Source organism: Erythrolamprus reginae, chromosome 4 (assembly GCF_031021105.1).
Source record: "Erythrolamprus reginae isolate rEryReg1 chromosome 4, rEryReg1.hap1, whole genome shotgun sequence".
Lineage (NCBI taxonomy): Eukaryota > Metazoa > Chordata > Lepidosauria > Squamata > Dipsadidae > Erythrolamprus > Erythrolamprus reginae.
Genome location: NC_091953.1, coordinates 106,671,968 through 106,685,045, shown reverse-complemented (window position 1 = coordinate 106,685,045; position 13,078 = coordinate 106,671,968). Strand labels below are relative to the sequence as shown.

The window sequence follows — 13,078 nt, the reverse complement described above, 5'->3', positions numbered from 1 at the left end:
TTTTCCACATTTTCCCTCGTTCAGTAGTACGGGGAATTTGTAGCTTGGGAGCTTCCCGAAAATGATCAAAAGATACGCCTTATTTGTGTTGTCCCCCCTCCCCACACGTTAGTCTTATTCTTCCTCGCCGAGGGAACGAGTTGGTTTTTTTTTAAAAAGCGAATAGTACAGATGGAAATCAATATTGGATATTCAGCGCAAAAAAGGTCTAGTTTCAAAACATCCCTTCTACGCGGATCTCCCTACAAATCACTGGAAAATCCTCCTCCCCTCACGCAGGAGATCGTATATTTATTTCGTTCCAATCTTTTGGTCAATGTTTATCTTGAATTTAGCCCACTCGGTCATTTTTGGGCATTTTACTTTCTCTTGCCGTGTATACAAATACGCTTCAAAGGTTCTGGTAGACCTTCGCAGAAGCCAAGCCGACCCTGCCTCTTCACGCGTGCAGCCGCGAACGTGTGCATGTACCCCTCACGGACGCGTGCACGAACTCCACACCGCCAGCCTTAACGGGCGCCTCTGAGAGGAAACAGGCTCGGCGTTCGCTTTTTATATATAAGTCCAGGTTCCCCCGGCAGGAAGATCCGGCGGCTGAGGCAACGCGGGCCCGCGCGCGCTGAGGCTTGGCGCGCGGCCGACGACGGGGCGCCGGCTCCGTCGCCAGGCCCGCGCGCGAAAGGAGCGGGCGAGGGTCTATTTTTCTATCCCCCTCCCACTCTCGCCTTCCTGCCGCCCGAATGATGTCATGGCGCGGCAGCCGGCGGGGGGAGGCGCTGCAGGTTCATGTGTACATAATGAAAAGGCGTTTGACAAGCTGCCAAAAAGCACGGGAGGGAGAAACCGAACCTCCCGGATTTCGTAAACCGAGTCGTCATCATCCTCTGCAACTACGGGAGAAAAGAGGAGGGGGAGCGGCGGCGGCGGCAGAAGCAGCAGCGCCTCGCGACTCGGCTGCTGCCTCCATGTGAAATCCCAAGCCAAAAATATATATCTATCAAGGGGGGAAGGGGGAGGGTGGGGTGGTTTGGGGGGGGGGAGAGGCAAATCTAGGGAAAAATCCCTGTTTTTGGAGAGCAACAGTTCCCGGCGCCCCTTCAAATACGACCCTTCGCCTCCTCGAGTGGGTTGGTGCATTGCTTTCCCCCCACCCCGTCTGTGGCGCGCTGGCTCTTCGGTGGGATTAGCCGCTTGGCAGCAGCCATGAATTCAGCCGAGCAAACCGTTACATGGCTGATCACCCTCGGGGTGCTGGAATCGCCCAAAAAAAGCATCTCCGACCCGGAGGGGTTTCTGCAGGCGTCCCTGAAAGACGGCGTGGTGCTTTGCAGACTGCTGGATCGCCTGCTGCCGGGCACCATAGATAAAGTAAGTGCCTTTTCAATACCTTTCCCGTTTAAAGCTCTCCCCTGCCGCCGGCCCGGCCCCATAAGAGAATCGGGTTTTTTTCTCTTTTTACTTGGGCTCCGCCGCCAGGGCGTCGCTTAACGCACCGAACTGCTGCTTCCCTTCCAGCATGTGCGGGTCTTTTAACAACCGTTGCAACCTAAAACCCCGCGTGAGGCGAGGCTGACCAGCTCCTTTACCATTAACCGGGCAGAGATACCGAGAGGTTTAAAAATTGTAAAGATAAAAGCGCGCATGACACGCCTGGATTCAATCCGCCAGGCTCCTTCTCTTTCTGGGGAGGTCGGAAAGTGAGCCCCGGGACTCGCTTAGATCCACGCACTTTCCTTTGTCCAGGGGTCTCTCACCCGCCTGCCCCCCCTCACAACACAGCCTTTTCCCCACCCTTGGAAAGGCAGGAAGCCTGTGGCCTTTTTTCCCCCCGTGGGAAGGCTCTTGCGCGGACACATCCTTCCTGTCTAGCTGCAGAGGTTTCCATTGTCAAGCTTTGAAAGGGGGGGGGGGAGCTGAAGGGAGTGGGTGGGTGGGGAGGTGGGCCGAATCGGGAGCAGAGTTTTGAAAATATAGTTTGAAAATACAGTATACACTTTAGCTGGTCGGCCTTCAGGCAGAATGTGCCCTCCAGGCTTCCTAATCTTCAGATCGTACCAAAAAGGACAAAAAAAAACGCATTAAAAGGGATCAATCTCCCTTTAGAATTCTAATTTATGTGTCATTTTGTGGGTGGGGGTGTGAAAGAAAAGATGAATCTCTAGAAGAAAGAATTCCCTTTTTCATAAAATATTTAGATTCGAAAATGTCTTTTGTGTGTTAATGCATCTTAACTATTAGCGAAATGTAAAAAAATTTTTTTTGCTTTCATAGACGTGGAGGCATATTACATAGAAACATAGAAGATTGATGGTAGAAAAAGACCTCATGGTCCATCTAGTCACTATTTCCTGTAATTTATCTTTGGATGGATATATTTTTATTCCAGGCATGTTTAAATTCAGTTACTGTGGATTTACCAACCAAGTCTGCCAATTAAACCAATATTTAATTTTACTTGGAGATTATTAGATTATTATTTACTTTGAGATATTGTATTAGCTGCTCTGAGTCGCAAGGGATTGGGCAGCATAGAAGATATGTACTGTAGATAGATAGATAGATAGATAGATAGATAGATAGATAGATAGATAGATAGATAGATAGATAGATTTTCTGTAAATAAATGCCTGCCACAATTTTGTACAGTGACCGAAGGTGTGATCTTGCAGGGTTTTTATATTATAGTTATATTTTTATACAAACCTCTCTTTCACACACACAGGTTAAGTGGACTTCAACATGCAATATAAGCTTCGGTTTCCAGAGGAAAAAAAGAGAAAAAACACCTAACTCAGTTGTGCCTTGACACTCCCATTCCTAGTGCTTGAATATGTTCTTAGTGAGAAATTTCTTAAGGTGCCCACATTGCAAAATGATGACCTAGTTAGCAAGGCAGCTCCTGTGATTTATTGTGTTATTTTAAAGTCTAAGTTTAGTATCTTGATATTCAGATGGAGCACTGTGTGATGGGAAAAACCAAGAACATAGGTTTTTTTAAAAAAAAAAAAACATTGGGCATGTGAGATGATTTTTTAAAAGCTCTTTCCTTCCTCAAATTCTTGTTTAGCCAAGCATTTTCCAGCATTAGTTTGAAATGAGAAGGTTCCATGTATTCTGCAAGAGAGAAGGTTATGTTTATTCCACATGCATATAAATGTACTTAGAACAGCAGATTGGACTTTTGTGTCTCTGTGTACTAGGAACCAGATTGTAGGTAATAAGGAAGGAGCAATAATTCTACACATTGATCACCCCCCCACCCCCCCAGTATGTACTATACAATGCACTTTGACCTAGATATTGACTGAGGTTTCACTTTTATTCTAATTAAGGAGAAACTAAATGAGAATAGATAACTGAGCATTTCCATGTTTTGAGGAAATTGCATTAGGTGAGAATTAACCACAAGAGGCTGGGAAAAGTACATACACTTTTTAATGAAAAGATTATACTGGCCAGAACTTTTGTGCTCTTTTAAAGAAATGTACAGTATTAGATGCATAGTAATGGCCACTAGAGGGTGGATTTGCTATGGCTTCTAGTTACATCCTGAGGGGTTATGAATTTGAAGCCTGGGGGGTAGAAAAGTTTCAAGTTCAAGTTTCAAGTTTTATTGGATTTATATGCCGCCCCTCTCCGAAAACTCGGGGCGGCTAACAGCAATCATAGACGATATACAATAATAATCCAATACTAAAAGCAAATTAAAACCCCTTAATATAGAAAACCAAACACACATACAAACATACCATGCATACCATTGTAACGGCCTAGGGGGAGAAGAAATCTTAATTCCCCCATGCCTGGCGGCAGAGGTGGGTTTTAAGTAGTTTACGAAAGGCAAGGAGGGTGGGGGCAATTCTAATCTCTGGGGGGAGTTGGTTCCAGAGGGCCGGGGCCGCCACAGAGAAGGCTCTTCCCCTGGGTCCCGCCAAGCAACATTGTTTAGTTGACGGGACCCAGAGAAGGCCCACTCTGTGGGACCTAACTGGTCGCTGGGATTCGTGCGGCAGAAAAGTCCCTTGCATTTTAAAATTCATTTTTTTTTAGAGATTTATAGATCTGGATTTAATAAAAACACAGACTACTTCTCATAAACAAGTGATGGCGAACCTATGGCACGGGTGCCATAGGTGGCATACGGAGCCATATCTGCTTTCACACAAGCTGTTGCCCTAGCTCAATTGCAACGGGCATGTGTGTGCCAGCCAGCTGATTTTTGGCTTGCACAAAGGCTCTGGGAGGGTGTTTTTGGCTTCCAGAGAGTCTCTGGGGGATGAGGGAGGGCGTTTTTACCCTCCCCTGGCTCCTGGGAAGCCTTTGGAGCCTGGGGAGGGTGACACACAATCCTACTGGGCCCTTTAGAAGTTAGGAAAAAGGTTGTTTCTGGCCTACAGAGGTCCTCCGTGGGGTAGGGGAAGGGCCTCCAGGGGGCGGGGGAAGCTATTTTCACTCTCCGCAGGCATTGAATTATGGGTGTGGGCACTTGTGCATGCGCGATAGTGCACACCCACGCTCTGTCGGCACCCGAGGAAAAAAAGGTTCACCATCACTGTCATAAACCGTGAGTCCCTTTCAGGGATTCATAATTTAAATAAATTTATCAGTTATCATCCTGAGGAAGTTCTGAATATATCACAGAATCACAGGATTCGAAGTCTTCTAATCCAAACCACTCCCTAGGGCAGAAATTCTCAGACCACGGTGAGCAAATAGCTCCCCCATCTTTGCTTGAAACCTTTCAGTGGCCTTCACAGCTCCAGGAGGGAGGCTTTTCCATGGCTGAAGAGCTTGCATGGTCAAGAAATTCCTCCTTATATTTAGATCTTCTTTAAAATCTCTGCCAGTTGCGTTATACCCATAAGAGCAGTAGTGGGGGTGGGATGGCACTGTTGTATTATATAAAATATGCCTTACGGGTTTGTGTCGGGTGAAATTCAGCAGGTTATGACAGATTCTGGAGAACCAGTAGCAGAAATGTTGAGTAGTTTGGAGAACTGGCAAATACAATTGCTGGCTGGCCCCAGAGTGGGGTGGGAATGGAGATTTTGCATTATCCTTCCCCTGGAGTAGAGTGGGAAGGGAGATTTTGCAGTATCCTTCCTCTGCCACACCCATCAAGCCACACCCACGAAGACACATTACGTCCATCAAGCCATGCCCACAGAGCCCGTAGGGAAAATTTTTGAATTCCACCCCTGGTTTGTGTATTTAGTGAAGCAGGTCAAAACCATGATTTAAGCACATCATGCCTTAGCATAATATGTGGACCATTATGAAGTATAAATCAAATATATCAACTCAATGGTCAACATGGTTTTGATGGAGGCTGCTTAGGACTTATGAACTCATATTCAACTTTTTTGACATCCAAATTATACTTACAGTAATCTTGCCACATATCTTGCAAATACGTTTTTTCAAGGCTAGGAAGAGTTGACAGAGTGACTAGACCTGAAGTCTAATGAAAGAATGATGGATACTCAGCAATTGTTGAATATTCTGGTATTAAGGAGTAGAGAGAAAATAAGGGAGTAAGCTAGTAGAAGGAAATTTCCAATTTGTCACTAAAAAAGAAGGCATTTTGTGAAAGAATGGCTATCTGCAATGTGCTTACTAATAATTAATTTGGATAATGTAGGAGTGCAATTCAAAAAAGAAAATCCTAGATGGTCCATGTGTGATTGAAGTTAGCATGGGATTCTGTTATTATCTAACAGTTTTATAGGAATTAGGGTTTTTCTGGGTTTTATTCAATAATTCTCCTACATTCTAATGTTGGCAACTATATTTATTGGGCTGTGGGCAAAATTTGAAAGTTAATATTAGAGGATTTTGGAAAAAAAAGAGATAGCTTGAGATAAGAGGGAAGTGAAAATGCTACATATATAAGCAAAACGTTCATTGATATTTTAGCTTACTAATTTAAATATATGATTGTCTAAATTTTTCAGTCTGATGTTAACATTCTCAGATAAGATAGTGTTCCATCAGACTTTCTGATTTTTCACTTGCTGCTTTATCTTCATTACTTAATTTTGGAAGGTTTTATACCGTTTCAATATCAGTCTACATTTTTGGATGAATGATAATTTATTTTAAAAAATTAATATGACCAATAATACTGCATCAATGAAAAGCAAATGTACTGAGCTGACTCTTTGAGATTCATTCATTCATTCATTCATTCATTCATTCATTCATTCATTCATTCATTCGGTTTTTATATCGGCCTTCTCCTTAGACTCAAGGCGGCTTACAACATGTTAGCAATAGCACTTTTTAACAGACCCAGCATATTGCTCCCACAATCCGGGTCCTCATCTTACCCACTTAGGGAGGATGGAAGGCTGATATCTAAGACTGGTGAAATATTAGGCATACAAAACAGTAGAAATTTTAATGATCAACAAATATACTCAATTCATTTTAGAATTCATCACACATATTTCCTGCTAAATGTTTAAATGGCTTGCTTACCATTATGCAGGACATGTCCTCAGAGCCTTCCTCTTAGTATCAGCCAAAAAACTGAAATTCTGCAGTTATTCCTTTATGAAGATAGTCTGCCACTTTGAGGAGGAGCTTCAGGGAGGCCCAACTGACCTTTCCATCCATCCAGTTTCTGTTACCGTTTCTCTTGATTGATCAAGAGATTACGTCAAACTTGATTTCATTGAGGACTGCATCGGGGTTGTTGTTTGACTTCGTGGGCCTGAGGTGGGCATGGCCAGGGTGGGCATGGACATCATGCGTATCGGAGGCGCCTTTGGTAGCTCAAGTGTTCTACCAGCAAAAATGGGCTTCTCAGCTCCATTTCTGGCTGCAATGGCCTCCTGCAACCCTCTGCTAGCGAAAACGGAGCTGGGGGGGATACATGTGGCCCTCCTGAGCCCTGTTTTTGTTGGCATAAGCACTTTGGGCCAATCCTTCGCTGTTTCCAGGGTGGCCCCATGGGTGAGATCTAAGCATCAAGGCCTTGAGTTTGTCACCCCTGCATTAGAACTTACCCAGCAATAAAACCTATAGGAGCAAAGAAATATCAACCTTGTGGAACCTTGGAAGTTACTTGTGTGGAAATGATCATTTAGGAAGCAGCAGTGGCAGCTAAGAACTGCCCTTGTAGGGATATGTGCTTGGCCCTACTTTGATAATGAACAGTGGTAGATCAAGGGGAAGATAAGGGCAGCAAAGGAAAGTTGGACAGGGAAGGAGAGGCAGGCAGAGAGGAGAAGAACTCTCCCTTTCTTTTCACTACAGATTTCTACCCCTGAAAATAGTTGCAATAGTGGACCTCTTTTCTTCTGTCAGTCTCATTTGAGACACGCAACAAGAGGAATTGGATATCCAAGTAAAATAATTTCCCTCTTAGGGAGGAAAGCATATCACTGGGTTTCTGTATACCGTCTTTAATCTTAATAGTGGTGTGGCTCTGATGAGAAGAAGGGGTGTGGGCAGTGTTGCAGCGCTATGGGTGTCTCCTGTGCTCTGCAGGAAACCCCAAATCACAGCTGTTTGGAGACCTGGAACCGGATTGTAACCAGGTCAGATCTGCTCAGGAGGGGTGGAGAAGAAGAGAGGAACAAGTTGGCAGGCTGGGGAGCAAATCAGGGAGCAGGTGCCAGTCTCTTGGCCAGCAGCTGTGGAAGACGACTTTGTCGCCATTAGCTGGGATGACCACGATTGAAATGGAGAGATTGTGGATTGCCTGGGTGACAAGATCTAAGTGTTTATTTTGGAGAGAGGTGAAGAAGTGCTGAAGCTGAGTGAATATTTGGCCGATTTAATGATAAAAGGAAGAAATTTAAAATTTAAAAGTTGACAAACTCTAAAATGGAGTGAGTGGCTACTTAGCAATTGGAAATACCATAGAGAGAGTTAAAGAAACACATTTAAAAGCCCAAATTTCAGGATATCTTTATAATTGGAATTGGTGGAAGTTAAAGAGACTGGAAAAAAAGAATTTGAAGAAAATATTTTATTTATTTATTTATTGGATTTGTATGCCGCCCCTCTCCAGAGACTCGGGGCGGCTAACACCGACAATAAAACAGTGTACAATAGTAATATCTTATAAGTGCTCAGTGCATTTAAAATACTTGGAGACTTTTGTAAAAGAATTGTTTTGTTATATTGGGAAATTGGCAATGCAATCTGCTTATTAAAAGAAAACATTGCAACAGACTTTGGAAAGCTGAATTTGCTGACAGCTGGAGACTTATGTTGCTCATAAGAAGATAACTAGGAGCTTGAAAGGACTTGAAAACAGTGTGTATTATGCTATTGTGTTTGATGCTGTTGTCAGGCCGAAGCCTTGGGGTCTTTGGCTTGCCACACTTTATACTAACGGTATTTTAAAAATGTATTCTTAGCTGTAGGAATTTGGGAGGGGTAATTCCATGTAATTCTATGTCTGCATGTAGTTATAATAAATTTCTTCTAGATTGTCAAAGTCATCCTTTGTTTTGCACTTCTGCACGGAAGGAGATGGGAGTTGCTGCTAAATTGGCAGATGAAGATGATAGGTCAATGTGATAGACTTGGGGGTTTGGGGACAAGGGATTTAACTTTCAACTGGATGGAGAAACCCCTGGGATTTCAGATTCGAGTTTCTCCCAGATGTGTCAACATGGCTCTGCCAATATATTGGAACTGATGAATACTTTGCCTGGGACTCTGATTTAATTTTCAATGCTATTTGGAACCATGACAGGTGCACTGTTTTGGTGATAGAAGATAAGAGGATTTTGAATTGGATTGGATATGGACTTAAGTTGCAAGTAAAAAAAAAAATCTGTGAACTTTTGAAAGATCAAAAGCAACATGAGAAAATATTATTTTACTGAAAGAGTAGTAGATCCTTGGAACAAACTTCCAGCAGACGTGGTAGATAAATCCACAGTAACTGAATTTAAACATGCCTGGGATAAACATATATCCATCCTAAGATAAAATACAGAAAATAGTATAAGGGCAGACTAGATGGACCATGAGGTCTTTTTCTGCCGTCAGACTTCTATGTTTCTATGTTTCTAACTTTGTGAATTGTGAACTTGATAATATGGAGATGTGTATCTATGAAGGACTGAGATGTTAAAATACTTCTATGAAGACAAAAAAAGTTACTTTTGGAAAATCAGAGGTGAAAAAAATAGAAAATGAGATGAATCATAAAGAACATTTAGAATTTACAATGGTGCAAAATGAAAATGAAGAACAAGCAGATTGCATAGATGAAAAGGGACTGAAAATAAAAAAAAACCAGATTGATGATTACTGGTATTTATAGCGTTAAGAAAAGAGTAAGAGGGGAGCATTGGTATCAGAAAAAGCAATTAAAAATAAAGGGGGTAATAGGGAGAAGAGACTAGGAGGAATTGAGAGCAGACTTACACAAATAATATATTCAAGGAAGAAAAGGAATTTGGAAAAAAAGGAATTATTGGCATAAAAATAAAAGACAGAAAAAGAAAAAGTTAAGAGTAGGGTTTGGAAGGGAAAAACCTACAAGAAGTGGAATTTTTGAGAGACCAAAAGAGAATGGATGAAAAGGGAAGGTCAATAGAAAGGAAGAAGGGTTAGATAATTGTGTATAATTAAGTAGGATATGCAGAATTATTATTTTACATTCAATCATGTAAATACTACTAGTTGTGTATAAATGTGTATGGTTAATCAGCATAATTATTTTGTTAAAAGGGTTTTTTATAAGTTAATAATTCTCTATTAGATTGGTACATGATGGTTTGAATTAAAGTTTGATAATGAGAGGGAAAAAGAATAAAGAAAAGAAGGGAAATCAATTAGACTATAGTAGGTCAATTGTTGGAAGGTTATAAAATTGGAATAATTACTGCTTTATAGGATTTGGTTTTATATAAGATTTGTATAACTTATACATTTGATTTAATGTTGAAAATGATTAGATAATTACTGACATTTTTGGACTATTACAAGATCTGTATAATTATCATTTTAGAGGTCTTTATATAATAATTTATAAAATGGAATTTTTTGTTGTAGAGATTTTAGACAATTAGGGGTTCTTTTTTTCTTTATTATTGTATACAGTATTGGGAAGTTGGTAATGTTAAACAACGGATGGAAGTGTAATGGTACAATTAGAAGTTGTTTAAATATGGAGAATGAATTAAAATAAATTGAGTAATAAAGTTGAAAGGGAGATATGAATTGGGAAAAGAGATATGAAATTTAGTACATTTAGAAGTAACAGAATAAAAAAAGAGTAAAGATATAAATTGAGGAAAGGGAGGAGTATAGACTAAAATTAAGAGGTAAAAAGAAACAGTGAATATATCTGGAAGATAAGCTATAGCAATTAATTTGGGAGGAAATTGAAAACTAAACGTGGTAGACCTAGGTAACAAAAAAGTTTGACACCCCTGCCCTAGAGATTCAGGAAATTGGATGAAAGGTATAGGCAGCACGTGGAAGGTACAGGCAGCAGAAAAGTAACTGGTTTGTTTATTGAAAGAATGGAATTTAAAATACATAAATAAATATAATATAATATAATATAAATATTACTTGTGATAGGGTGTCCAGCAAACCTGGAAAACGGGGGAATCAGGGAATTCAATTCAATTCAATTTATTAGATTTGTATGCCGCCCCTCTCTGAAGACTCGGGGCGGCTCATAACAACAATAAAAACAGTATAACAATGGAACAAATCTAATAATAAAATTACATTAAAAAACCCCAACAATTTAAAAACCATACAACATATACATACCAAACATAAAATATAAGAAAGCCTGGGGGAGATGTCTTAATTCCCCCATGCCTGGCGATATAGGTGGGTCTTGAGTAACTTGTGAAAGACAAGGAGGGTAGGGGCCGTTCTAATCTCCGGGGAGAGTTGATTCCAGAGGGCCGGGGCCACCACAGAGAAGGCTCTTCCCCTGGGGCCTGCCAAACGACATTGTTTGGTCGACGGGACCCGGCGAAGGCCAACTCTGTGGGACCTTATCGGTCGCTGGGATTCGTGCGGTAGCAGGCGGTTCCGGAGGTATTCTAGTCCAATGCCATGAAGGGCTTTAAAGGTCATTACCAACACTTTGAATTATCAGGGAAATCGGCAAGGCTTGGCCAAAGCGCAGCAAAGATGCGTGTAGGGTGGGTGCTCGCTCGCTTAAGTGTCTCCCCACTTGTTTACACCCTCCCAGCCTCACCACAGCCGGCCAGGGGGTACACACACACACCACACAGAGGTTTTATTGAAAAGCTTCCTCTGGGTAGTAAAAGTCCCCCATGCACATTTTAAAGCCATGGCTCGATGTTGCGGGCCTGTCCCTCTTTCTGTCATCCCATCATCCTGGATCCCATTCCCACCCTGCCAGCCCTTGTGTTAGCGAGGCTGGTATCAGTTGTGGCTGGGTTGGGCCAGGGTCTTAGGACAGAGAGCAGATTGTGCATCTCCCCAAGCGACCTAGGCACTCCTGGCACCAACAAGTGCTGGAAGAAGTTCCAGTAAAAGCGGAAAATCCACTCCAGCTGCTTCTCCATCCCCTGCCATTGCCCTTCTCAAACCAGGTGAGAGTGGGATAGAAAGGTGAGGGGTGGGGCCAGCCAGTGGTGGGATCATCCAATAGGGAAGCACAGCAGAGGGCCCCAAGAGCCACATGCGACTCTGGAGCCACAAGTTGCTGCTGATCCTGGCCTAAATGATATTTAAGTGAAACCGTATACAGTATATATTAATCTAATTAATTAAACTTGTGTACTGGAAAACTGGTGCCAAGATAATCTTCTGGCAGTCACCAGGAATCCAAAATGGCACAAAGACACTAACCAACCAATTAACTAACTAAATTACTAAATGTTTTTTTAAAGAAATATAACTTAAATCAGAATTTATTTTTGAATAGGTAGTACTGTGTTGTCAGCCATTTTCTCTTGCTGATTTTCTTTAGATATTTATCATGACAGATTGTATATTTATATAGAAAACAGAAAGCTGCAGCCTGTTTTAAATAATCTTCCTACTGAATGGATTTTTTTTTTCCTGGCATGGCTCCCAATCTTTTAAAACCTCGATGCCATGCCAAAATGCAGCAAGTAGAATATTTTCTACTACTTTTGCATCTGCCTGTCAGTATTGCATTTGCTTTGGCACACACCAGGGAAAAAAACATAGGAGCCTTACTGGGGGAAAAAAGTGCTTTGTGTTATTTGCATGATTACACATTCCAGAAGGACAAGCTGGTTCTGTTCATACAAGGCAACAATGCATACTTATCTAGTGGAAGTGACAGTAGCTGTACCATGACATTGTCAGACAAATGATGCTAATAATTTATGTCAATTGCATGATGAAGTCATGATAGACGTGATACGACTTTCTTATGCAGATGCCCACGGAATCATATTATAATAAATTAATACAAATGTATATTTACACTGAATTGCAGACTAACCAAAGAGGCTAGATCTGCAGATCATGGTAGATTAAAATATAGTTGGCTGGTTTGGTGTCAATTAGAAACATAGAAGACTGATGGCAGAAAAAGACCTCATGGTCCATGGTCATGGCCATTAATCATGGCTAAGTGAAACATCTAAACAGAGGTCACTCAGCCACAGACTAGTCAGCCATATTTCAGCTTAGCATGGCATTTGAGAGGCCAGGCGCTTTTCAGCCCTGGGACAACATTTGCGTCGGCTCTGATAGCATGGCACTGACTTCCTGTTTTGCTGGAAGGTCTCGCGCTGCAGCGCGAGACCTCCCAGCATGCCTATGCTGCCCCAAGATTGGGAAGCTAGCTGGGCGGGGTGAGCGGTCCTTTTAAAGGCTTGCAACTGCTCAGCTCTTCCCTTTTTCCTGCTTGCTGCAAGGGAGAGTCCGCTCAATCTAGGGTGTTTAAAAGGGTTGCCTGATCGGGCGCTGAGTAGGAATTTTTTGCAATCACTGGGCACTTTTAGTTGCGATTGTTTTTTCGCCTACTCCACTCTGGAGGGGGTTGGAGAAGTGAGTTCAGGGTTACTGGATGTCTAAAGTTTTTAAATAGGCAATTTCTAATATTTTGTTAATCTTTTCATTTGGTCACTGTTTTGGC

At 42.0% G+C, this 13,078-nt stretch overlaps 1 protein-coding gene across 8 annotated transcripts in view; it reads left to right on the top strand.

Annotated features, from left to right (window-relative positions):
• Positions 1–905: 905 nt before the first annotated feature.
• Positions 906–13,078, top strand: part of ARHGEF7 (Rho guanine nucleotide exchange factor 7) — a 113,172-nt gene continuing 100,999 nt past the window's right edge. For 3 of the 8 annotated variants that reach the window (XM_070751179.1, XM_070751177.1, XM_070751178.1), the window contains exon 1: positions 1,011–1,368. In XM_070751179.1, the coding sequence (XP_070607280.1) occupies positions 1,204–1,368 (165 nt within the window). In that variant the 5' untranslated portion in view covers positions 1,011–1,203. Of the gene's footprint in view, positions 1,369–13,078 lie in introns of all 8 variants that reach the window. The other 5 variants (XM_070751185.1, XM_070751173.1, XM_070751172.1 and 2 more) reach the window with 3 other exon arrangements.